General features: G+C 47.2%; 1 protein-coding gene across 1 annotated transcript in view; it reads right to left on the reverse strand.

Annotated features, from left to right (window-relative positions):
* ZFR (zinc finger RNA binding protein) overlaps positions 1-26,118 on the reverse strand; it is a 306,684-nt gene that overhangs the window by 64,784 nt on the left and 215,782 nt on the right. The window contains 1 exon segment of the mRNA XM_030193005.1: positions 20,331-20,481. Coding sequence (XP_030048865.1) covers positions 20,331-20,481 — 151 coding nt within the window.

Here is a 26,118-nt window from a genome sequence, read left to right on the forward strand (position 1 = left end):
CCTTTCAAGTCTCCACTAAGAAAAAGCATATACACGTAAAGGTATCTTGTCCACAGGCAATAGTTTGTCTGATCCACTGGGATTTGTGGCTCCGTCACCGTTCAAGGAAGGTCCCTACTGAGAGAACGTTCCCAAAGTGGAACATTACATTGTCAACAAAAATGCGACAAGAATGGAGAAATGGAAACATTCTCTAAAGACTTCAGAACTGCACACTGCATGCACTACATCCCTGCGCCTTCAGCCCTGCCTCTAACAACGAAATCTGGATCTTCTCAGATGCTTCTGAAAAGGCCATAGCAGCAGTGGCCTACTTGAAAGCTACAGACACAGATGGGCTGTCTCATCTGGGATTCATCTTTGGCAAAACCAAGTTAGCACCACAACCCAATTATACCATTCCACGTTTAGAATTGTGTGGAGCAGGGTTAGCAGCAGAGATAGCAGAAATGGCGCTAAATGAAATGGACAATGAAATAGAGACAGTCAATTTTTACACCGACAGTAAAGTCGCCCTTGTCTACCTTTATAACCAAACCAGATTTCATGTGTATGTAAACAACAGATGAGTGTATAAGAAAATCAACAAGACCAGAACAATGGCATTATGTGCCAACTGACCAAAATTCAGCAGATTGTGCCACCAGAGCTATGCCATCTTGTGTAATGAAAACCATGTGGTTGTCAGGACCTGACCGCACATCTCCAGTGAAAGAGAACTCCTTTGAACTTATAGATCCTGACTGACACAGAGATCCATCCAAAGATGACAACTGTTACCACCACTGTATCTTCATCTCATCAACCAGCCGATGAAACAGCAAACATCTACCACCAAAGTGACATCAAAGATACAGAACTACAGATCAATGACAACTTGGCACCACCCGGGAACGTCGACACAGGACTTCCGTGGAAGACAAAGAACTTCATCAGCAGAGCTATCACTGAGCCAATGATCCCACCATGAAGAGATGAGGACTATGTGGACTGTAGTCCACTAGAGAGACTTTTCTCTGTTTGTTTTTATGTGTTGTCTGTCTTTTGTTTCAGCAAGACTATAAGTGAGAAGTCACCAGAGCAACAGTGAACCAGAGACAAACAAGAAGTTGCCAAGCCTCAAGATCCAGCTTTATTTATGGACTTTGCATGGACTCTGTAGTATTCATAATTTTGAGAAATTAAATAGTGGTATCTACCGATACCAGGTGGGGAGTGTCTGCCCACATGTTCATTGAGGCAGAGTGCTTGTGTGTGTTTTGTGCTCAAGAAGGACAGGACTACAAAAAGTTATATAATTGTAGTTCTCTTGTGATAGACTCTTCCTGAGCAACCTGTCCCTGTTCCCTATGTCTTGTGGGACTTTTCCTATTGGCTGGCCCTCTTATCCCTGTATATGATGGGCTATAGCCTGTACATTCTCTCGCCAGTGAGTAAAAGGAATTTGTCTACAGCATGCTTGGTTAGAGACTATAACACTGTACTTGCTACTTAAGCCTTCCAAAAGCCTTGTACCATCATCAGATTTTCACATTTAAAAGTATTGACAGCATCTACTCCCAGCACAGAGCTGGAATTCTCCTGACCCCTCTATATATATGCTAGAGGATGGGGGCTAGTTGAGAACAGACTCCCAGTTCTTCAAGGCAGAGACTCCTGTCCAGCACATCTAAGTTATTTTCTTTTTGTTTGAATTTGCATTAAGATTTTGGTTCAAGAGTTCTGAGTCTTCACATTGATGTTCTATACTCTGCTTTAGCTGACAGTCTAGCCGAGTGTTTGAAACAGCACTTTTGCAAGGACTGTACAACTAGGTAACCTAAGAGGCTAAAGTCACCATGCAACCCTGGAGGTCGCTCTTATTATACACCCCTAAGGCCACTGCTAGTAGGCAGTCCTGGATTATCTGGGAACTATGCAGCCCCAGATGAATCAACCAAAGCATAGGCCAAGAAGTTCCCGCTAGTATGCAGGCAAAGCAAGTTTTGAAATCCAGCACGCAGCTCAAAGATTGTTGCTAGATCATAGCCCAAGAAGCTGCTGGCTGTTTGCAGCCCAAGAGGGTACTGGTAAAGTGCAGCACAAGAGGCTGCCACCAAAACACACATTCAAGAGGCTAAAACCAATACGCAGCCCAAAATGCTGCCACCAAAATACAGTCCAATATGGTGCTGCCAGCACACAGCTGAAAACTGCTGTTGGAGTGCCACCACAACTCAGGCCAAGGGCAACTGGAACTATGAAAACTGGAAAGGTTCCACCATATACAGGGTAGCAATCTGCTGCTAGAATGCTTAGCAAGAGGCTACCCTTCCTTAAGCCAGGACAGTGCTGACCCTATGGAACCGAACTGGATGCTGACTAAACTCAGTCCCTGAGGCCACCGCCAATAACAAGTCCTGAAGGGAGCTGCCAAAGTAGCCTAAGAAGGTGCTGCTAGTACACAGCCCAGAAGGCTGTTCTGGGCTGTGTACTAGCAGCACCTGTATACTAGGCTGTTGTCACTAACTAACCCAGGAGAGTGGTGCTATGACAGCACATGGAGAAATACTACTTTTATCCAGAAGCAGAGAATGCTGCCATCATGCAGTGGAAGAGGAGGCTGATACCCACGACAGGCAGTATGACCTACATAAAAAAAAGAACTAATCCCTATAAGAAAGTCAGTGGTATGTAGCACAGAAATGCTACTGTAACACCTTCGAGGATGCTGACATACCATAACACAAAGGTACATCATAGTGTACAAGAAGGAAGGTAGGTACAGCATAAAATACGCTGGCAGTCATTAGCAGAAGTGGAATCGGAAGCATTCTAGACAAGGTTAAAGATCACTTATATGGCCCTCCTGTTATCTGGGGAAACCTAATTTCTCCCATAGACAGGCAGAACACAGCCTGCAATACACAGCCTAAGAGGCTGGTGAGGTGACAGCAAGATAGGGCAAGTAGCTCAGAAGTACTGTGCCACGAAGGAATATAGCAATAAATAGGAGGCAGACAGCACAGACAGCTGCAAGGGGATTACTGCAAGGGTCGAACCCAAGAGGGACTTTAACAATAAAACTGGAAGCCAGAGAATAAAAATTTCCCTGAGGAAGCCACAGCTGATAAAAATGGGTATAAGTACATAAGTAATGCCACACTGGGAAAAGACCAAAGGTCCATCGAGCCCAGCATCCTGCCCATGACAGCAGTCAATCCAGGCCAAGAGCACCTGGCGAGCTTCCCAAACGTGCAAACATTCTATACATGCTATTCCTGGAATTGTGGATTTTTCCCAAGTCCATTTAGTAGTTGTTTATGGACTTGTCCTTTAGGAAACTGTCTAACCCCTCTTTAAACTCTGCTAAGCTAACCGCCTTCACTACGTTCTCCGGCAACAAATTCCAGAGTTTAATTATGTGTTGGGTGAAGAAATGTTTTCTCCGATTTGTTTTAAAATTTACTACACTGTAGTTTCATCGCATGCCCCCTAGTCCTAGTATTTTTGGAAAGCGTGAACAGACGCGTCACATCCACCTGTTCCACTCCACTCAATATTTTATATACTTCTATCATGTTTCCCCTCAGCCATCTCTTCTCCAAGCTGAAAAGCCCTAGCCTCCTTAGTCTTTCTTCATAGGGAAGTCGTCCCATCCCTGCTATCATTTTAGTCGCCCTTCGCTGCACCTTTTCCAATTTTACTATATCTTTCTTGAGATGCGGCGACCAGAATTGAACACAGTACTCAAGCTCCTGCTGAACACAGAAAGTAGTGCAGGCATGAAAAAAGATCGGTTAACATAGGGGCAAATCAGAACGAAAATCTTTTCTGCAAGTGTAGCAGATTACAAGCAAGACGACGATTCAGAATGTGCAGTACCAGCTAAGAACATAAGAACAGAAACAGAACATGTTCTTCTGCTGCCCAGTGCCAAATAGTAGCTATAAGAGCAATAGGGCAATCACAATGCAGAGAAACAGTACACATGAGCAGTCAAAAGTGGGGCCACAAACAAAACCAAAAGAGGGTTGAAGAAAAAAAAATTCAGGCAACCCCGAGGCAAGCATATTTAAGCAGACTATACCTAACAGCGGAGTTGTAACCAAACGACGAAGAGAACATGGCCCACCTGATTGAGTGGCAGTTACAGCACTGAGAGGAAAGACTTAGGCAGGAAATAAAATGAATGGTCATGCTGAAGTTCATGATGGCAGGCACTAAAAAGAAAGCAAATGTTCGTCTTGGGAACAGATTAGACATCCACACGCCAAGAAATGAAATAAAGATACATTGATGATATCTTGATGATATAGAACAGGACAGTGGATGATCTAAGGACTTTTGTGATCTTTATCAGTTTGATGATAATCTTAGATTCAAAATGACACTTAAGAATTGCATCCCGTTTCTGGATATTTTGCTTGTCAAGCTCCATCTCTGGCCATTTTCAAATCTAGGCTAAAAGCCCACCTTTATGATGCTGTTTTTAACTCCTAACCCTTACTCACTTGTTCAGTACCCATGTTTTATCATTCCCACCTTAGTAATTCCCTTATTTGTCCATGTTTTTCCCACTTTTGAAAGTGGAATATTGATGGTAGAGTCTAGTCCTTGAAAGTTCATGCCTCAATAAACTGGGTAGACTATAAGGTGCAACCAGCCTCTTGTCAATTTTGTTACACCGGACTAACACAAATACTCCTTTCAAAGTTCCTAACCCAGTTTACCACCTCGATTTACTACCTTAACTCGTACTTTCCCTGTTTGTGCCTTTCCAGCATAGACTACTTTCCTTGCTTCCTTCAGTTTTTCCTGTTATTGTTCCCTGTACTCCGGTTGCCAAAATCAGCTCTAATTTTTTAAAGAATCTGTTTAGAGATGGGAGATGGGAGTAACTAGCGAGGTAATTAAATTTGCTGATGACACAAAGTTATTCAAAGTCGTTAAATCACGACAGGATTGTGAAAAATTACAAGAGGACCTTACGAGACTGGGAAACTGGGTGGCTAAATGGCAGATGATGTTTAATGTGAGCAAGTGCAAGGTGATGCAAGTGGGAAAAAAGAACCCGAATTATAGCTACGTCATGCAAGGTTCCACGTTAGGAGTTACGGACCAAGAAAGGGATCTGGGTGTCGTCGTCGATAACACACTGAAACCTTCTGCTCAGTGTGCTGCTGCGGCTAAGAAAGCGAATAGAATGCTGGGTATTATTAGGAAAGGTATGGAAAACAGGTGTGAGGATGTTATAATGCCGTTGTATCGCTCCATGGTGCGACCGCACCTTGAGTATTGTGTTCAATTCTGGTCGCTGCATCTCAAGAAAGATATAGTAGAATTGGAAAAGGTGCAGCGAAGGGCGACTAAAATGATAGCGGGGATGGGACGACTTCGCTATGAAGAAAGACTAAGGAGGCTAGGGCTATACAGCTTGGAGAAGAGACGGCTGAGGGGAGACATGATAGAGGTATATAAAATAATGAGTGGAGTGAAACAGGTGGATATGAAGCTTCTGTTCATGCTTTCCAAAAATACTAGGACTAGGGGGCATTCGATGAAACTACAGTGTAGTAAATTTAAAACAAATCGGAGAAAATTTTTCTTCACCCAACGTGTAATTAAACTCTGGAATTCGTTGCCGGAGAAAGTGGTGAAGGCGGTTAGCTTAGCAGAGTTTAAAAAGGGGTTGGACGGTTTCCTAAAGGACAAGTCCATAAACCGCTACTAAACGGACTTGGAAAAATCCAAAATTCCAGGAATAACATGTATAGAATGTTTGTACGTTTGGGAAGCTTGCCAGGTGCCCTTGGCCTGGATTGGCCGCTGTCGTGGACAGGATGCTGGGCTCGATGGACCCTTGGTCTTTTCCCAGTATGGCATTACTTATGTACTTATGTACCTTTACTTTTTCAGTCACTTTTTATACATTTATTCTTACTACTACTAATCATTTCTATAGTGCTACTAGACATACGCAGCGCTGTACACATTATATGCAGGTACTTTCTCTGTCCCCAGTGGATTTACAATCTAAGTTTTTGTATCTGAGGCAATGAAGAGTTAGTGACTTGCCCAAGGTCACAAGGAGCTGCAGTGGGAATTGAACCCCAGGATCTAAGGCCGCTGCACTAACCATTAGGCTTACTTTTATTACTTTCCCCATATACACTTGCTACTCTTGCACTCTCCTTTTGGCTTACCTCACCTAGATCCTGGCTTTCTAGCAGATCCTCCTCAGGTATCGTCATCTTAGACAAGTCGGTATTTATAAGTCCACTACCCTGAGAGTCACGTGATGCGCTGTGAGTGAAGGGTGCGTTGCAGCGTTGCTCCGAGGCCCCTGCTTTACATACCGTTAATTGTGACCGTCTACCAGCCATATCGGCGAGGAATTTACCAGTGAAACGTTGTGGGAACAGTGTATGGAACAGTATCTAATCTCGATGCCGGCAGGGAGCTCCAAAAAGACTGCGAAAGCGGAGAAGGAAAAGGTGACGCCGGCGAGTGGCGAATCCAAGATGGCGGGCGGAGCGCCGAGCGCGGATGAAGAATTCTCCGCCAAGCAAATGAATCAGATTACAGCCGCGATGGGAGCGGCACTGGAGCCTAAATTTATTGAATTAAACGGGCGATTTGAAAAATTAGATGCCTTACTGCTGGATTCCAACAAGCGGCTGACAGAGACGGAGCGGAGAGTTTCAGACATGGAAGACACGTGGAACCGCGTGGCGCCAGAGCTAGACCAACTAAAAGAGACTGTGCGAGCACAACAAGACAAGATTGAAGATCTAGAGAACCGGGCATGCAGGAGTAATCTACGTATTGTAGGCCTGCCGGAAAAGAACTTAAGTTTCCTGCTTGAGCAGTGGTTTAACACGGAATTTGCCCTGTCTGATAGCTATGGCCCCCTGTGTATTGAACGGGCTCACAGGCTGGGCCGGCTGAAACCAGAGAACCAAAAGCCACGTGTTGTCATTGTTAAAATTCATAATTATTCCCACAAAGAGGAAATATTGCTTGGGTATCGCGCAAAGAGAGACACCTTAAAATATGATGGTGCGCAGATTCGGATTTTCCAAGACTACTCTGCGGGGGTACAAGAGAGGAGACGCCGCTTTCACCCGCTCTGCACGTCTCTAGTGGAAAAGAAAATACGATTCATGCTATTGTATCCTGCCACGTTGAAGGTGTTGCATGAGGGAACGTGGTCTTCATTTGATTCGATACAAGGGGCAACGGAGTTCCTGAATCGCAATGGGAAGGTGGCGCCCACAGCAGACAAGTGAGGCAGAAGATTGTTCTAGAGGATTTGCTGTTTTGTGCAGATGGTGGGAAACACACTGACTGCATTAAGTTTAACTGTTGAGTATTTGATACCGGCTGGAGAACAGAGTGATGGACGGTGGAGTGGGGGCCTCAGCATCTAGTGACTACCTCTGAGATGGACAAAGTTCCACTCAAGTCAAGGGTAACAACAGGGGGAAGCTGGGGGGAGGGGGGTGGAAGGGAGGAAGGGTGGGTGGGAGGGGGGAGAGGGGAACTTGGGGTGGGGACTAATGGTATCTTAATATTGAGGATGTGGGAGATGGCTATGCGGGGTTGGGGGGAGGGGGGAGAATCATGTGTGTACTGTGCTTTTCAAGGGGATGTTATCTATGTTAATTGGTGTGGCAGCTTTGGTAGGCAAGTGTGCTACATATGGGATCCGGGGGGAGGCTGGGCCCCTGGATTCACAGTTGCGGGAAACCCTGGTTTGAGACATACTTTGGGAAGGGATGTCTAATTGTAGATTGGTAACTTGGAATGTGGGTGGAATCACATCCCTGATCAAAAGAACAAAAATCTTAGCTCACCTGAGGCGCCTTAAGGCAGATATAGCATGTCTTCAGGAGACAAGATTGTCAGAGGAAGAGAATGCAAAGCTGTGCAAATCCTGGGTGGGCCAGGTTCACTCGGTATCGTCGGGAGGGAGACGGAGCGGTGTGGCTATTTTGCTTCACAAGAGGTTGATGGTCACTTCCGAGGTACTCTTACAGGACCCTTTAGGTAGATATATATTGATAAAGATGTTGCTGCAAGGTAGAGAGATATATCTATTATCAATATATGCACCCACGCCCTATGATAGGAGTTTTTTCCCTGAACTATTAAGGGCTTTGGTACCATATCAAGGTAAAAACCTTATTATTGCAGGTGATATGAACCTCTTAATAGATCCCGAGATTGACTGCACAGGCTTCCGTAGCGAAGGGAATACAGGAAGAACAGCGCAGGGGGTGCTGGAGGAGTTTACAATCTCACTGGATTTGGTAGATACTTGGAGGGTATTACATCCTGGGGAGCGAGATTTTTCTCACAGGTCCCGGGCCCATGGATCCTGGTCCAGACTAGATTATATATTTGCATCATCAGTGCTCTTCCCCTGTGTACTAACATCCCATATAGGGGAGGTGGTAGTTGCAGACCATGCACCTGTTTGGATAGAATTGGAACCGCCGGGGAGCTTTAAACCAGTCCCGACCTGGAGATTCCCAGGATATTTAATTAAGGATAAAGATTTTCAGGAATTTCTGAGGGGTCAATGGGAGGAGTATGTGTCACACAATGAGCAGCATCAAACTAACCCCCAATTATTTTGGTGTGCTGCGAAGGCTGTACTGAGAGGGGAGATAATATCATATACGGCGGCTCGTCGAAAGAAAACGGCTGCGAGCCTTGTAAATTTACAACGACAATTGAGAAAGGCTAAACTCTTAAGTCTTCACTCCCCGACCCAAGCTAATAAGGACGCATATGTAGCATTGCAAGTGTCTATTAATACTTTGCTGCATGAGCACACACAGCGTAGTTGGTTATTTCAAAAGTTCCGCTTTCATAGATTCGGGAACCGCACAGGCGGGCTATTAGCTCGTTTGGTTAAGAGCAAACGGGGTACGCGGACTATCACGGCTTTGAAAGATAGTACAGGAGTGGTGGTAAACCAGCCGGAGCGTTTGCTACGGATATTGCAAGATCACTTCCAGGAAGTTTACAGAGGGGGAGATCGGGCAGATAGGAATTCAATGAATGACCTTTTAAATCGGGCGGATATGCCCAGATTGTCCGATCAAGCGGTAATGGAGTTGGACATGCCGCTACAGATGAGAGAGTTACAGAAAGCAATTAAGGGATTGCGGCCGTTAACAGCTCCAGGTGAAGACGGCTTCTCGGGAGAGTTCTTTAAATTGATGCAGGCTCCTATGGGGGGAGCATTGCTTGATTATCTGCGGGCAATCACACAGGAGGGCGCGATTCCGGGTAGGGAAAATACAGCCCTCATCTCACTGATACTAAAACCGGGTCGGCCACCCGAAGATCCAGCATCATATAGGCCTATCTCATTGATTAATGTGGACATCAAACTCCTTGCAAAGGTAATGGCCAACAGACTGGCTGCCCGGATTGCAGAGTTGGTGGATGTGGCACAAGTGGGCTTCATTCCTCGCAGACAATCAGTATTACATGTCCGCAGAATCTTACTGGCTATGGCACAGAGCAAATATACACAGTCACCGTTACTAGTGGCAAGCCTAGATGCTGCCAGGGCTTTTGCTCGCGGATCCCCAAGCCTCTTTAGAATATGTTTTAAAGATAGTGGAACAATATGGTGCGGTGTCGGGGTTTTCCCTTAATCTTCAAAAGTCATGTGCGATGGCACTGGATGATGATACGTTCCAAGAGTGGAGAGGTCAATTTCCGTTACGTCGGGAAGAAGTAGCGCTAAAATACTTAGGGATTTGTATACCTAAAGATTTAACACTTTTATATGAACATAACATCAGAACACTCATGGAGCTGATGAAAAAACAGTTGCTGCTCTGGCAGGCCCTGCCGTTCTCTGTGGGGAAGGATAGCGCTGTACAATATGCTGGTAGTGCCGAAATGGGTATATGTTTTTCAGCAGCTCCCGCTCTTTCTAAAAAAAAGGGACGAGAATAAGCTGGGGAAAATGTTGCAAACATATTTATGGAAAGGGAAACGCCCCAGACTAAAACTCTCTATGATCTCGACACCTAGAGAATATGGGGGCATGGGAATGTTAAACCTTCGCTCATTAACAGTAGCATGTTCTATGCGTCACATAAGTGATTGGTTTCGAGGCTCTTCTGATTTCTCCCTGACGGCTATAGAGACTTCTATCTTTCCGGAGATCCAGTTCAGTCACCTGTTACATACTGGGGGTAACTTACCACAGGCGGCGTTGAAACGCCACCCATTGCTGGGATCCCTACGAGCGACCTGGAGGTGGCTTTGCCGACGTCATCAGCTTTCCGCTAAAGTGACGCCATACCTCTCAATTTGCAACAATCCAGATTTCCCACAGGGTCAGGGAACCAGTGTGTTCCAACAATGGGGAAAGAAGGGTATAATATATTTGGTGCACATCATAGACGAGGAGGGTAAGATCCGGCCTTTTGCCGCATTGCAACAACAGTATGGGATCCCAGCGAGACATTTTTTTGCATATCTCCAATTAAGACATTATGTCAAGACTTTACCCTGGACGGACCTGACGGAGGATGTGTCCGACATTCTCTCTGAGGCTTATACGTTGGGTGCTCAGCTGTGTGTGCCATTAAGATTTCATCACCGGCAATTAAAGGACACGACTGTAGAGCTACATTATGCGTCCTTGGCAGCAGACTGGTCCAAAGATTTAAACTGTGAGGTGACTGAGGAGATGTGCAAAGTATACTTAAAACAATTATATGCGCGGCGTTTGTCAGTAGTACAGCGCGAAAAATTATATAGATTTTTGTTAAGACTGCACATCTCTCCCCTGCGGGCATTTAAGGCAAAAATTTCCAGTTCGGGGTTCTGCCCAAAATGTGGGGTGGTTATGGCCTCCTTGGGGCACATGTTCTGGCTTTGCCCGGAGGTACAGAGTTTCTGGAAAGCAGTGCTACAGACTATAGATTTGTGGTGGGGATGCACTCTTACTTGTGACCCCTTGTTGCTATTTAATAGCTTTAAATTTACAACACAACCTCTGGCGGGGTGTAAGAGATTCGTGCAACTAGCAATTTTTTGCGGTATCCACGCCATCCTGACAGCTTGGATGATGCCACAGGGCCCCCACATTTGGAGGTGGAGATCTCAGTTAATTCATCAAATGAGAATAGATAGGTGTGGGGTGCACAACATGGATAGTGTTCCGGGCACCAGGTTTAGAGAGATGTGGGAGCCTGTGTGGATCACCTTGCCACCTAAAGGGAGAAGTTACATTTTAAACATCTAAACAGCACACATGAAGGGAGGGCGGGTAGGAGGGGGGGAGTTGGGTGGGATGGGATAGAGGGAGTGGGTTTCTGAGTCATACAGACTAGTGAAGGGGAGAGGGAGGAGACACTGGAACGCCAGAGTAGTCGCTCTACTCATTGACAGTGGGTCAGGGGAGCTTGGCCCGATTGGGGGTGGACATCTGGTTAGATCGTTTGTGAGGGTCTTCCCCATGTTAAGTGGTTAGGGAAGTGGGCCGGAGGCTATAAGAACCAAAGCCTCTGGTCTTACGTGCGGACGCTAGTCCTTCACCTATAAAGTGTAAATGGCTTTCTCAAGAAGTTCTTGTTCAGTTTGTCAGGTTGCTGGTATAGAAGAGGGGGGGAGGGGTGGGAGAAATGGGGAATGCGAAATTTGTTATAATCCTTAAATATGTGACATCTTGAAGCACACACGTGTTATTTCAATGTTGAGATATGTACCTGCAATATATGTATTGGATTATCAATAAAAAGATTTAAACATAAGTCCACTACCCTAACCTGCGTGCAACTCTTCTTTGCTTTTGCTTTCGTACTAAAAGCACGCTGCCCAGAGATCAATGGACCTCATGCTCAGACTACCTGCAACTTTGGAATGAGAAACAACTTTTCCCATTGTAAACAGATCCAGTATTATCCCTTATCCCTGTGGGTTCTGTTACCAGTGGTCCAAGTAGAGCATCCAGAATTTCCCTGTTCTTTTTAAAACAGTTTTTGCACCATTTCCAGTTTGGGCCTAATGGCTCAATGGCAGTGTTATATACTGCCATGCAAATATACCTAGGTTTCAATTCTGACAGAAATGTTCCATTGGGTATGCTGTGGAAAACTTACTCATGGCCTCTTAGGGATGGGGGAGGCAGGAGTAGACTACTGTTTAGTGGAATCCCTTAGAGGCTGGATTTAAGGTCTTAACTGCAGGATTCTAGCAGAAGTCCTACTGTGCTGCCAGCATCGATGGAGGCTCGGACAGGGCCTGGGGCTGTTCCGCTGGGGATGCAGGTGCCCTTGAATCCAAAGCGGGAGCTGCCTGCAGCAATTGCACCAGCTCCTCTTGAAGCTAACTCCGGAACCGCTAATTGAAGGTGGGCATCTGCAAAGGCATGGGAGTCGGGGCAGAGGCAGTCTCAGAAGGCGCCGGTGCTGAACCGATGATAGGGACCTGGCTGCTTGATAACAGGTGCACCAGCAGCACTTGAACGGAGGGGGAGCGGTCTGGTGCTTCACAGGTATCGGAGAATCCGATGCCTCGGTGCTCCCAGCACTGTGCATCGAGGAAGACTGATGCCTATGATTCTTGGGCTTCTCCCAAAGCACAGAGCTTCAGTCCCCTGGTGCCAACGAGGGAGTCATTGAATTTGAGTGTCTCCTTTTTGTCAGGTCTGAGTTTGACCGGTCCGAGTTTGACCGGTCCTAGGGCCTGCTAACAGTGCCCAGTATCAAGGTAGGTGGAGACCCACTCGATGCCGGTGCACCCCCAGTGGATGCCAATGTCGGAGCAGCCAAGGAGGTTGATGCCACGAGTGCCCGAACAAAATAGTCCAGCCTTCGAAGAGCAAAAAAGATGCTCCATTTCTGCCAGTCACACCCTCTGGGTTCTCACCTGCATATACAAACAGAAATCATAAATAGTGGGGTCATAATTTGGCCAAGACACCCAATGTATCAATTGTGTGGGCCCATGACAGAAAAATCACATGCCTACACTTGGTGCAGCGCTTGAAGCCACTGGGGGTTGTCTTGCACATCAAAAAAAGAATCTTGGCTAAATTAAACTCCTCAATCTTTAACTGTGAAAAGGGGGAAGAGATCGGGCTACGGTTTAACCGCGCAGTCACTCACTAAAAAGAAACTTAAAAATGCAAAAATGAAAGCGAATGCTACATACCTGTAGAAGGTATTCTCTGAGGACAGCAGGCTGATTGTTCTCACTGATGGGTGACGTCCACGGCACCCCCTCCAATCGGAATCTTCACTAGCAAAGACGTTTGCTAGTCCTCGCGAGCCGATGCGCACCGCGCATGCGCGATGGTCTTCCCGCCCGAACCGGCTCGTGTTCGTCAGTCCCGTATGTAGCAAAACAAAGACAAGGGAAGACACAACTCCAAAGGGGAGGCGGGCGGGTTTGTGAGAACAATCAGCCTGCTGTCCTCTGAGAATACCTTCTACAGGTATGTAGCATTCGCTTTCTCCGAGGACAAGCAGGCTGCTTGTTCTCACTGATGGGGTATCCCTAGCCCCCAGGCTCACTCAAAACAACAAACATGGTCAATTGGGCCTCGCAACGGCGAGGACATAACTGAGATTGACCTAACATCTTATTCAACTAACAGAGTGTAGCCTGGAACAGAATAAAAAATGGGCCTAGGGGGGTGGAGTTGGATTCAAACCCCAAACAGATTCTGAAGCACCGACTGCCCGAACCAACTGTCGCGTCGGGTATCCTGCTGCAGGCAGTAATGAGATGTGAATGTGTGAACAGATGACCACGTCGCAGCTTTGCAGATCTCTTCAATAGTGGCTGACTTCAAGTGGGCCACTGACGCTGCCATGGCTCTAACATTGTGAGCCGTGACATGACCCTCAAGAGCCAGCCCAGCCTGGGCGTAAGTGAAGGAAATGCAATCTGCTAGCCAATTGGATATGGTGCGTTTCCCCACAGCCACTCCCCTCCTGTTGGGATCAAAAGAAACAAACATTTGGGCGGACTGTCTGTTGGGCTGCGTCCGCTCCAGATAGAAGGCCAATGCTCTTTTGCAGTCCAATGTGTGCAGCTGACGTTCAGCAGGGCAGGAATGAGGACGGGGAAAGAATGTTGGCAAGACAATTGACTGGTTCAGATGGAACTCCGACACCACCTTTGGCAAGAACTTAGGGTGAGTGCGGAAGACTACTCTATTATGATGAAATTTGGTATAAGGAGCATGAGCTACTAGGGCTTGAAGTTCAGATGGCATGAATTCAGTAGCTCAAAAGGAGGTTTCATCAGCTGGGTGAGAACGACATTGAGATCCCATCACACTGTAGGAGGTTTGATGGGAGGCTTTGACAGAAGCAAACCTCTCATAAAGCGAACAATTAAAGGCTGTCCCGAGATCGGCTTACCTTCCACACGGTAATGGTATGCACTGATTGCGCTAAGGTGAACCCTTACAGAGTTGGTCTTGAGACCAGACTCAGACAAGTGCAGAAGGTAGTCAAGCAGGGTCTGTGTAGGACAAGAGCGAGGATCTAAGGCTTTGCTGTCACACCAGACGGCAAACCTCCTCCATAAAAAGAAGTAACTCCTCTTAGTGGAGTCTTTCCTGGAAGCAAGCAAGACACGGGAGACACCCTCTGACAGACCCAAAGAGGCAAAGTCTACGCTCTCAACATCCAGGCCGTGAGAGCCAGAGACTGGAGGTTGGGATGCAGAAGCGCCCCTTCGTTCTGGGTGATGAGGGTCGGAAAACACTCCAATCTCCACGGTTCTTCGGAGGACAACTCCAGAAGAAGAGGGAACCAGATCTGACGCGGCCAAAAAGGAGCAATTAGAATCATGGTGCCTCGGTCTTGCTTGAGTTTCAACAAAGTCTTCCCCACCAGAGGTATGGGAGGATAAGCATACAGCAGGCCTTCCCCCCAATCCAGGAGGAAGGCATCCGATGGCAGTCAGCCGTGGGCCTGAAGTCTGGAACAAAACTGAGGGACTTTGTGGTTGGCTCGAGATGCGAAGAGATCTACCAAGGGGGTGCCCCACACTTGGAAGATCCGGCGCACTACTCTGGAGTTGAGCGACCACTCGTGAGGTTGCATAATCCTGCTCAACCTGTCGGCCAGACTGTTGTTTACGCCTGCCAGATATGTGGCTTGGAGAAACATGCCGTAACAGCGAGCCCACAGCCACATGCTGACGGCTTCCTGACACAGGGGGCGAGATCCGGTGCCCCCCTGCTTGTTGATGCAATACATGGCAACCTGGTTGTCTGTCTGAATTTGGATAATTTGGTGGGACAGCCGATCTCTGAAAGCCTTCAGAGTGTTCCAGACCGCTCGTAACTCCAGGAGATTGATCTGTAGACCTTGTTCCTGGAGGGACCAGCTTCCCTAGGTGTGAAGCCCATCGACATGAGCTCCCCACCCCAGGAGAGACGCATCCGTAGTCAGCACTTTTTGTGGCTGAGGAATTTGGAAAGGGCGTCCCAGAGTCAAATTGGACCAAATCGTCCACCAGTGCAGGAATTCGAGAAAACTCGTGGACAGGTGGATCACGTCCTCTAGATCCCCAGTAGCCTGAAACCACTGGGAAGCTAGGGTCCATTGAGCAGATCGCATGCGAAGACGAGCCATGGGAGTCACATGAACTGTGGAGGCCATGTGGCCGAGAAATCTCAACATCTGCCGAGCTCTGATCTGCTGGGACGCTCGCACCCGGGAGACGAGGGCCAACAGATTGTTGGCCCTTGTCTCCGGGAGGTAGGCACGAGCCGTCCGAGAATCCAGCAGAGCTCCTATGAATTCGAGTCTCTGTACTGGGAGAAGATGGGTCTTTGGATAATTTATCACAAACCCCAGTAGCTCCAGGAGTCGAATAGTCATCTGCATGGACTGTAGAGCTCCTGCCTTGGATGTGTTCTTCACCAGCCAATCGTCGAGATAAGGGAACACGTGCACCCCAAGCCTGCGGAGCGCTGCTGCTACCACAGCCAGACACTTTGTGAACACCCTGGGCGCGGAGGCGAGCCCAAAGGGTAGCACACAGTACTGGAAGTGACGTGTTCCCAGACGGAATCGGAGATACTGTCTGTGAGCTGGCAGTATCGGGATGTGTGTGTAAGCATCCTTTAAGTCCAGAGAGCATAGCCAATCTTTTTCCTGAATCATGGGAAGAAGGGTGCCAAGGGAAAGCATCCTGAACTTTTCCTTGACCAGATATTTGTTCAGGGCCCTTAGGTCTAGGATGGGACGCATCCCCCGTTTTCTTTTCCACAAGGAAGTACCTGGAATAGAATCCCAGCCCTTCTTGCCCGGATGGCACGGGCTCGACCGCATTGGCGCTGAGAAGGGCGGAGAGTTCCTCTGCAAGTACCTAATTGTGCTGGAAGCTGAAAGACTGAGCTCCCGGTGGGCAATTTGGAGGCCTGGAGGCCAAATTGAGGGCGTATCCTTGCCGGACTATTTGGAGAACCCACTGGTCAGAGGTTTTAAGAGGCCACCTTTGGTGAAAAACTTTCAACCTCCCCCCGACCGGTAGATCGTCCGGCACGGACACTTTGATATCGGCTATGCTCTCCTGGAGCCAGTCAAAAACTCGTCCCCTGCTTTTGCTGGGGAGCCGAGGGGCCTTGCTGAGGCGCACGCTGCTGACGAGAGCGAGCGCGCTGGGGCTTAGCCTGGGCCGCAGGCTGTCGAGAGGGAGGATTGTACCTACGCTTGCCAGAAGAGTAGGGAACAGTCCTCCTTCCCCCATAAAAACGCCTACCTGATGAGGTAGATGCTGAAGGCTGCCGGCGGGAGAACTTGTCGAAAGCGGTATCCCGCTGGTGGAGCTGTTCTACCACCTGTTCGACTTTTTCTCCAAAAATGTTATCCGCACGGCAAGGGGAGTCCGCAATCCGCTGCTGGATCCTATTCTCCAGGTCGGAGGCACGCAGCCATAAGAGTCTGTGCATCACCACACCTTGAGCAGCGGCCCAAGACGCAACATCAAAGGTATCGAATACCCCTCTGGCCAGGAATTTTCTACATGCCTTCAGCTGCCTGACCACCTCCTGAAACGGCTTGGCTTGCTCAGAAGGGAGCTGGTCCACCAAGTCTGCCAGCTTCCGCACATTGTTCCGCATATGGATGCTCGTGTAGAGCTGGGTAAGACTGAATCTTGGCCACGAGCATGGAAGAATGGTAGGCCTTCCTCCCAAAGGAGTCTAAGGTTCTGGGGTCTATGCCCGGGGGCGCCAAAGCATGCTCCCTAGAACTCTTAGCCTTCTTCAGGGCCAGATCCACCACACCAGAGTTGTGAGGCAACTGAGTGCTCATCAGCTCTGGGTCCCCATGGATCCGATATTGGGATTCTATCTTTTTTGGAATGTGGGGATTAGTTAGTGGCTTGGTCCAGTTCACCAGCAATGTCTTTTTCAGGACATGATGTATGGGTACTGTGGACGCTTCCTTAGGTGGAGAAGGATAGTCCAAGAGCTCAAACATTTCAGCCCTGGGCTCGTCCTCCACAACCACCGGGAAGGGGATGGCCGTAGACATCTCCCGGACAAAGGCCGAGAAAGACAGACTCTCGGGAGGAGAAAGCTGTCTCTCAGGGGAGGGAGTGGGGTCAGAAGGAAGGCCATCAGACTCCTCGTCAGAGAAATATCTGATGTCCTCCTCTGCCTCCCATGAGGCCTCATCATCGGTATCAGACACAAGTTCACGGACCTGAGTCTGAAGCAGTGTCAGTCTCGACTCCATGGAACCACGGCCACGGTGGGAGCGTCGAGAGGTGGACTCCCTGGCTGGCAGCGGCGAAGCTCCCTCCCCCGACGTTGTCGGGGAGTCCACCTGGGAGGCAGCCGAAACCAGTACCGCAAGCGGCACCGGTACCGGGGACCTCACTCCGGGCAAAGGGCCAGCTGTCGCCTCACTCGACGGCACCGGTGGCGCAAGCACCCCCCGGTACCAGAGAAGGGCGCAACAGGTCTTCCAGAATGCCAGGAAGGACGGCCCGGAGACTCTCGTGCAGAGCGGCTGTAGAGAAAGACTAGGAAGCCGGTGCAGGCGTCGAGGTCAGAATCTGTTCCGGGCATGGAGGCGGTACCAGGCTGTCCGAGGTAGAGCGCACCAACACCTCCTGGATGGAGGGTGAGCGGTCCTCCTGGTGCCGATGCCTGCTGGGTGCCGACTCCCTCAGCGAAACAGAGCTCCCGATACCCAGTCGGGAAGGTGACCGGTGACGATGCTTCTTCGACTTCTTCGAGCGAAGCATGTCACCGGAGCTCCCCGGTACCGATGAGGAGGATGTTGAATCCAGACGTCGCTTCCTCGGGGCCGGGGCCGAAGATGGTCGATCCCGGAGGGGGCTGTACCGCAGGAGCCCTCAGGGCAGGAGGAGACCTACCCGAAGGCTCACCGCCACCAGCAGGGGAATGGACAGCCCTCACCTGCACTCCAGACGAAGCACCACCGTCCGACGACATCAGCACCAGAGGGGGTCCCGGTACCACCGACGCCGACGCACTCTTCCGAAGCCTCGGTACCGACGATGGAGGAGGAGGACGCCTCGATGCAGTCGATGTCGATGCGGTCTCCGAAGACTTCGGTGCTGCCGACGCCGATGCACCCGACGAATCTCTCGATGCCAATGCCGTCGAAGCGCCGGAGAACAGAACGTTCCACTGGGCTAATCTCGCTACCCGAGTCCTCTTTTGCAAAAGAGCACAAAGACTACAGGCCTGCGGGCGGTGCCCAGCCCCCAGACACGAGGCGTGCCTATCAGTGAGCGAGAATACCCGGGCGCACTGGGTGCACTTCTTGAAGCCGCTGGAAGGCTTCGATGTCATGGGCGGAAAAATCGCGCCGGCGAAATCAAAATTCGCGATGACACGAGGCACCGAGACCAAAGGGGGGAAAACCCCGTGCGGGAGGCCAACAAGGCCGCTCCCGAAAGCGAAAGAAAACTTACGCTGGGAAAAAGCTAGAAATACGGGGAAAAAGGTTCTCTCTTTTTTTTTTTTGAAAAACACGAAAGACGCGCGAGGTCCTCTGAGGGGCACGAAACGGCGGTAAAAACACGACCGTCCCGAGTGCGGACAAAAGAAGACTGACGAATACAAGCCGGTTCGGGCGGGAAGATGACCACGCATGCACGGTGCACATCGGCGCACGAGGACTAGCAAACGTCTTTGCTAGTGAAGATTCCGATTGGAGGGGGTGCCGTGGACGTCACCCATCAGTGAGAACAAGCAGCCTGCTTGTCCTCGGAAAACTAAAAATTAACAGGAAGGGGAAAAACACGAAATAAAGAGAAAAAAATACCCACACGTGAGGGAGAGAACACAGAACACGTCCTCTCAGCTCTGCGGAAAAACGAAGACTTGAGTGATATCCTGTATGATTTATTTTCTTACAAGGATCAAACTATTATTATCGAACAAATAAGAATGAAATTACCCTGCATAATATATTAAAAAGTAATCCAGAAATGTATGCTGCAGAACTGGGAATCCAGGCTCAGCTTTCCTATCTCTAAGGGCCAGTTAGGCTTGGCACACCATGTAAATAGTATGCTCAAAACCAGGGATGGAGGAAAGACCAACTGTAGTGGCCTCTACTGGACAACAAATGGTGCAGGTGCGTGTCTTCGCAAAGATACCCTTCCTAGGAACATTGACTAGGGAGACTATAACAACAGAAATCTGAAGAAGAAGAGGGTTGAGAGAAAAGGAATGAACTCTGATATGTAAGCTAAATGTTTGGAGACCTAACCAAACAAAACTAGTCATACAGCAGCTTATTATAAAACTTTAGTTACTCATCTTCAGAAAATAAGGTAAATGATGAGCTAGCAATATTCAGAATATATTGCATGTTTGTGTGGCTGTACAGCGTATGGTTAGAACACAGGAGTATTAAGGTTACTGTTGAAAGTGCACAGCTGCACAAGAGAATTCCTAGCAACACACAGGAGAATCCAAAACCATTCATACACTTTTAATAAAGTTATGGTATTATGTGGCATAAATGGTGCAAGTCCATTCCCAAATATTTTTATTCACAATTCACACCTCCTCCTTGGGGAGGGATCCTGACCATAGATAACTTTTTATAGTTTGCTTTATGGAAGGTGTAAGCATTTAACCTGCATCACTGCAAAAAAATTAGGTCTATCTTGTGTGACAGAAGGCAATGAGAAGATCACATTCAGTCAGTTCTCATGGTAACAGCTACTACATCTATCAGATCAAAATATTGTCTTCAATTCTTCCTCTTCCTTTTAAGAGCTGCTCGCCAAAAGAAAAATGCAGCATAAACTTCCCACTGTTGCTACACTGTGCCAGGTTACTTAATTTCACTTACTGCTAGCTGTTTGGGTAGATTTTCTGCAATTCGACTCAGCAACGCCTTTGTTGGTTTCTCAGAGCACAGTAAAACCAGGCTCACATTACGGTCCCCACGGAGAAGCAATCCTTTTGCAAGCACCCCTACTCGCAAGACTCCTTTTAAAGCTCTGTAATAAAATAAAATTATGTTTAATAAAATAAGGAAATCAATTTTATCATAACGAATATTTAAAATGTACTAGTTCACTCTTGAGGCTTTTCAGCAAAAACAGTTACTTGCCTATATAGCAAATGTTCCCAAGGACAGCAGGATACATATCCAAAGAAGCCCTATATGGGAACCACTCTCCAACTTGAATAGAACTTTTTAAAGGGTGGCACCACATGTGCATACCTTCCTGCCTGCTGCTGTCGCACAGGACTTTGCCAGTCAAATTTCTAGCTAATAGAATTCAACTCCAAGGGGAGGGAGAGTATGTGAAAATACGTATCCTATTGTCCTCGGAGAACACCTGTTTCAGGTAAGTAACTTTTGTCCGAGGATAAGCAAAATACTGTACTCTCATGAATTGGACTCCCTAGCAACAGACTGCTTTCAACAAAAACAGGAATAAAATGATAGCCTTTTACAACAAACAAGGACTAACAACAAACAATATGTTATTAAATATTTTTGAAAGGAAGCCTGGAATAAAAAATAAATGGGCCTAAGGAGATGGAGTTGGATTTTAAACCCAAATAAATTGTGGAGGACTGGCCAAACCAACTGTTGTGTTACAGCCCTGTTCCAAACAATATGATATGAATATGTAGACTGAGGATCACATTGCAGCTCTGCAAATTTCCTCTATGGAAGCTGACCAAGTGGGTTGCCAATGTGGCCATAACTCTAGCATTATGAGCAGTGACATGACCACTTGGACTGAGGCCAAGATGCACTAAAGTCTTCGTTAGAGCCATTCCGTACCAAATTCCATAGCGAATCGGTAGGGAACGGCTATGCATCAAGGAAAGGGAATGCAAATGAGCTACTCGTTGTAGCTCACTTGCATTCTCTATTCCTTCTTAAAACAGTCGGAGAATCGGCCGGTCAAGCATGCGCAGAGCAGAAAAGCGTTATGCTGGCTGCTCTGCACATGCCAAATACGCCTCCCTGTGCCGCCCGAAGACGCCGCACCGCTCACCCCCCCCCCCCCCACAATAATAAAAACAAAAGTGCAGTTGAGGCCAGCCATCGAAAAAAGCAGTCCGTTTTCGCCGTCATTCACCTCCTCAATAATAAACGTATTTTTTGGCCGTGCTTCACTCAGCTGAGAGACCTGGAAATCTCTGAGCCAATCAACTGCACTTTTTTTTTATTATTGCGCAGATGAATGACGGCGAAAACGGAAAGCTTTTTTCAATGGCCGGCCTCAACTGCACTTTTGTTTTTATTATTGCGGCGGGGGGGGGGGGGGGGGGCGCGGAATGACTTATAGCGTTTTTTTAAAATCAGTTTTCAATCCCGCGCAGCCCCAACGAGAGATACAGACCTCTCGTTAGAGTTTCCAGCGTTAAGGCAATCAGAAAAGCTTAGTGCATCTCATTACAATAGGATTTCTACACAATTTGCTCATCAGCATTCCGTTTTCGTTAGCTGCTACCGCAGTCGTAAAATGGCTTGTTATTGACTCGTTAGGTTTAGTGCATCTGGCCCTGATTGAAGGAAATGGAGAAATTAGATCTTCAAATTAGCAGGTAAGACCTAATTTCTCCATTTCCTTCACTTAGTCCAAGTGGTCATGTCACTGCTCATAATGCTAGAGCTATGGCCACATTGGCAACCCACTTGGTCAGCTTCCATAGAGGAAATTTGCAGAGCTGCAATGTGATCCTCAGTCTACTTTCCTTTAGTCCCGCCGAACTTGCCCAGAATGACTGATGGGTTATGCATTCCTACAAGCAGGTGGAGACTGAGAAGACTGATTTTGAGGCAGTCACTAAGAGCAGTGCTGGTGGGGTGGAGGGGGTGGGGGGTATTCCATAAGTACCAAAAATCTAAAAACCTACTGAACTAAATCAAGGTTGACTTTATGATGTTATAAGTAGAGAGATTTGAGTGTATTAGGTGACTTTTGTGTGACTCGACATATTTGTATTCATATACTGATGCTTTGAACTAAGAGTTTACTGTTCTGTACTACTGTTCAATAAAGACTTCATGCAAATTAAAAAAAAATAATAAGAGCAGTGCTCAGCCCCCTGAAAACCTCAGTATTCAAACAGCAAAGCAAAAGGAAAGAGACAGTAAAAATCTGTGTGCCGGTCAGTTCATACAGCCACCTACCAACAAAGAGACCTTGCTGGCTACTGTTGAAAAATTTTGACTACTCCAAATTGAGTCAGCAACATCATCAGTTAAGTGCCTATGTGCAACTGTGTAGAAATGGTTGAATAATTACATAGTAACATAGTAGATGACAGCAGAAAAAGACCTGTATGGTCCATCCAGATTTCAAAACTGCTAGCAAGTATTAGAACTTTTTTCCTTTCCTGGAGATTGTTTTAAAACCTAACACATTACACAGGCCCCTCAACCCACCCACCCCAAGACTGACACTTCCTAAATAACTTTCCTAACTATTCTACTTATTACAAATTAACTCCACCCAAATTACAACTGCCTCTGATTGCCTATGTATGGCTGAGGAGTAAAGTTAATCTTGCACACTATTAACCCCATCATAGCATACCTGCTCATTCCCATTCCAATAAATCAGGATGACTTTCATTCTCTGTAATAATTGTGGTGTTTCAGTTTCAAGGCCAATTATCTGGAGACTTAAGGCTTGTCCTATCTGTCATCAGCTTGCTAGTTTAAAACAGGAGCTCAGTAAGGTAAAACAGGAATTAGATGCACTTAAAGCAGCTTCTAAGACTACACAAAACCATACAGCACAGAATCAAGCCAAATTCACACCACTGCCTCCAAGGATAAAACCACCTAGGAATAGATGGTTCACAGTAGGCTCAGGTAGACTTCGATATGTGACACAGAGGCATCCGCCCTCAAGTGTTGCCCCTACAGAATTCTTTTGCTCCATTACAGCATGGTGGTGATCCTGAAAATAGATCTGAGGCAAAAGAGAAAGAAATGAAGTTGGAGCAAAAGGATATAAAGGTACCCAAAGAGAAAAGAGAACCCCAAATCACAAATGTTGAAGCACTTACCAGGAAATGTACATGGAAAGCGATGGCCACAAATGCTCGCACTCTAAGCAATAAAGTTCATGACCTTCAAGCCCTGATGTTGGAGGCAGACTTAGACATTGTTGCAATCACAGAGACGTGGCTAAATGGTTCCCATGAATGGGTTGCAAACATACCAGGCTATAATCTATTTAGGAAGGATAGAGAGAGTCGTAAAGGTGGAGGAGTAGCTCTATATGTGAGAAATGATATCACGGCGACCGAAATGACAGGGACCTAGGGAAAGGAAGAAGCGATATGGATCACCTTTAAAAGAGAGGATAGAACCTCTGTACACATGGGTGTTGTCTACAGACCTCCGAAACAATTGGAGGAGTTAGATAAAGACCTGATCGCAGATATTCAAAAGTTGGGAAACAAGAGAGAGGTGCTGTTGCTGGGAGATTTCAATCTGCCAGATGTAGATTGGGAGGTTCCGTTTGCGGAATCGAAAAGAAGTAGAGAGATCGTGGATGCTTTCCAAAGCGGTTTGCTCAGAGAAATGGTGACGGAACCCATGAGGGAGGGAGCGACGTTGGATCTGGTGCTCACAAATGGGGATAGCGTGTCAAATATCCGAGTGGGTGCCCACCTGGGCAGCAGTGACCATCAAACAGTTTGGTTTCATATTACAGCTAAAGTGGAGAGCGGCCACTCAAAACTCAAAGTTCTGGATTTCAAGCGTGCTGACTTTAGTAAAATGGGGGAATACCTGAGGAAGGAGATGATGGGCTGGGAGGAAATACGAGAAGTGGAAGGACAGTGGTCCAGGCTGAAAGAAGCTATAAATAGGGCCACGAACCTTTATGTAAGGAAAGTAAATAAAAGCAAGAGAAAAAGGAAACCGATATGGTTCTCCAAGCAAGTGGCTGAGAAAATAAAGGCTAAAGAGTTGGCGTTACAGAAATACAAAAAAACTCAAGAAAAGGAACACGAGGAGGAATACCGGATGAAACTGAAAGAAGCCAAGAGAGAGATACGTCTGGCGAAAGCGCGAGCGGAAGAACAAATGGCTAGAAATGTAAGAAGGGGTGACAAAAATTTCTTCAGGTATATTAGTGAAAAAAGAATGACTAAAAAGGGAATTGTGAGACTAAAAGATACTGTGAACCGCTTTGTGGAATATGATGAAGAAAAAGCAAATTTGCTAAATAGATACTTTTGTTCTGTTTTCACAGAAGAAAATCCTGGAGAAGGACCGCGATGGACTGCAAAAAGTACAAATGAGAATGAAGTGGATAGAGCACCGTTCACGGAAGAGAGTGTGTATCAATAACTTGAAAAGCTAAAGGTGGACAAAGCCATGGGACCGGATGGGATCCACCCCAGGATATTGAGGGAGCTCAGAGAGGTTTTGGCGGGTTCTCTTAAGGATTTGTTTAATATATCCTTGCAGATGGGAGAGGTTCCGAGGGATTGGAGAACGGCGGAGGTGGTCCCTCTTCACAAAAGTGGTGATAGGGAAGAAACTGGAAACTACAGGCCGGTAAGCCTCACTTCGATTATTGGAAAAGTAATGGAAGCGATGCTGAAGGAAAGGATAGTGAATTTCCTGAAAGCCAATAAGTTGCAAGATCCGAGACAACATGATTTTACCAAAGGGAAATCTTGCCAAACGAATCTCATTGAGTTCTTTGATTGGGTGACAGGAGAATTGAATCAGGGACGTGCTATGGACGTAATCTACTTAGATTTCAGCAAAGCTTTTGACACGGTTCTCCACAGGAGGCTCTTAAATAAGCTGGATGGGCTGAAGATAGGATCCAAAGTGGTGAACTGGATTAGGAACTGGTTGACGGACAGACACCAGAGGGTGGTGGTGAATGGAATTCGTTCAGAGGAGGGAAAGGTGAGTAGTGGAGTGCCTCAGGGATCAGTGCTGGGGCCAATTCTGTTCAATATATTTGTGAGTGACATTGCCGAAGAGTTAGAAGGTAAAGTTTGCCTATTTGCGGATGATACTAAGATCTGTAACAGAGTGGACAACCGGGAGGGAGTGGACAACATGAAAAAGGATCTGAGGAAGCTAGAAGAATGGTCTACGGTTTGGCAATTAAAATTCAATGCGAAGAAATGCAAAGTGATGCACTTTCTTTGTTAAACTGTACAGCATTGCGTAACCCTAGTAGCGCTCTAGAAATGTTAAGTAGTAGTAGTAGTTAGAGAGTAGAAATCCACGGGAGACGTATGTGTTAGGCGGGGAGAGGGATCTTGGGGTGATAGTATCTGAAGATTTGAAGGCGACGAAACAGTGTGACAAGGCGGTGACCGTAGCTAGAAGGTTGTTAGGCTGTATAGAGAGGTGTGACCAGCAGAAGAAAGGGGGAGTTGATGCCCCTGTATAAGTTGGGTGAGGCCCCACCTGGAGTATTGTGTTCAGTTTTGGAGGCCGTATCTTGTTAAGGATGTAAAAAGAATTGAAGCGGTGCAAAGAAAAGCTACGAGAATGGTATAGGATTTGCGTTACAAGACGTATGAGGAGAGAGTTGCTGAACTAAACATGTATACTCTGGAGGAACGGAGAAACAGGGGTGATATGATACAGACGTTCAAATATTTGAACGGTATTAATCCGC

The sequence above is a fragment of the Microcaecilia unicolor genome, chromosome 2 (genome assembly GCF_901765095.1).
Source record: "Microcaecilia unicolor chromosome 2, aMicUni1.1, whole genome shotgun sequence".
NCBI lineage: Eukaryota > Metazoa > Chordata > Amphibia > Gymnophiona > Siphonopidae > Microcaecilia > Microcaecilia unicolor.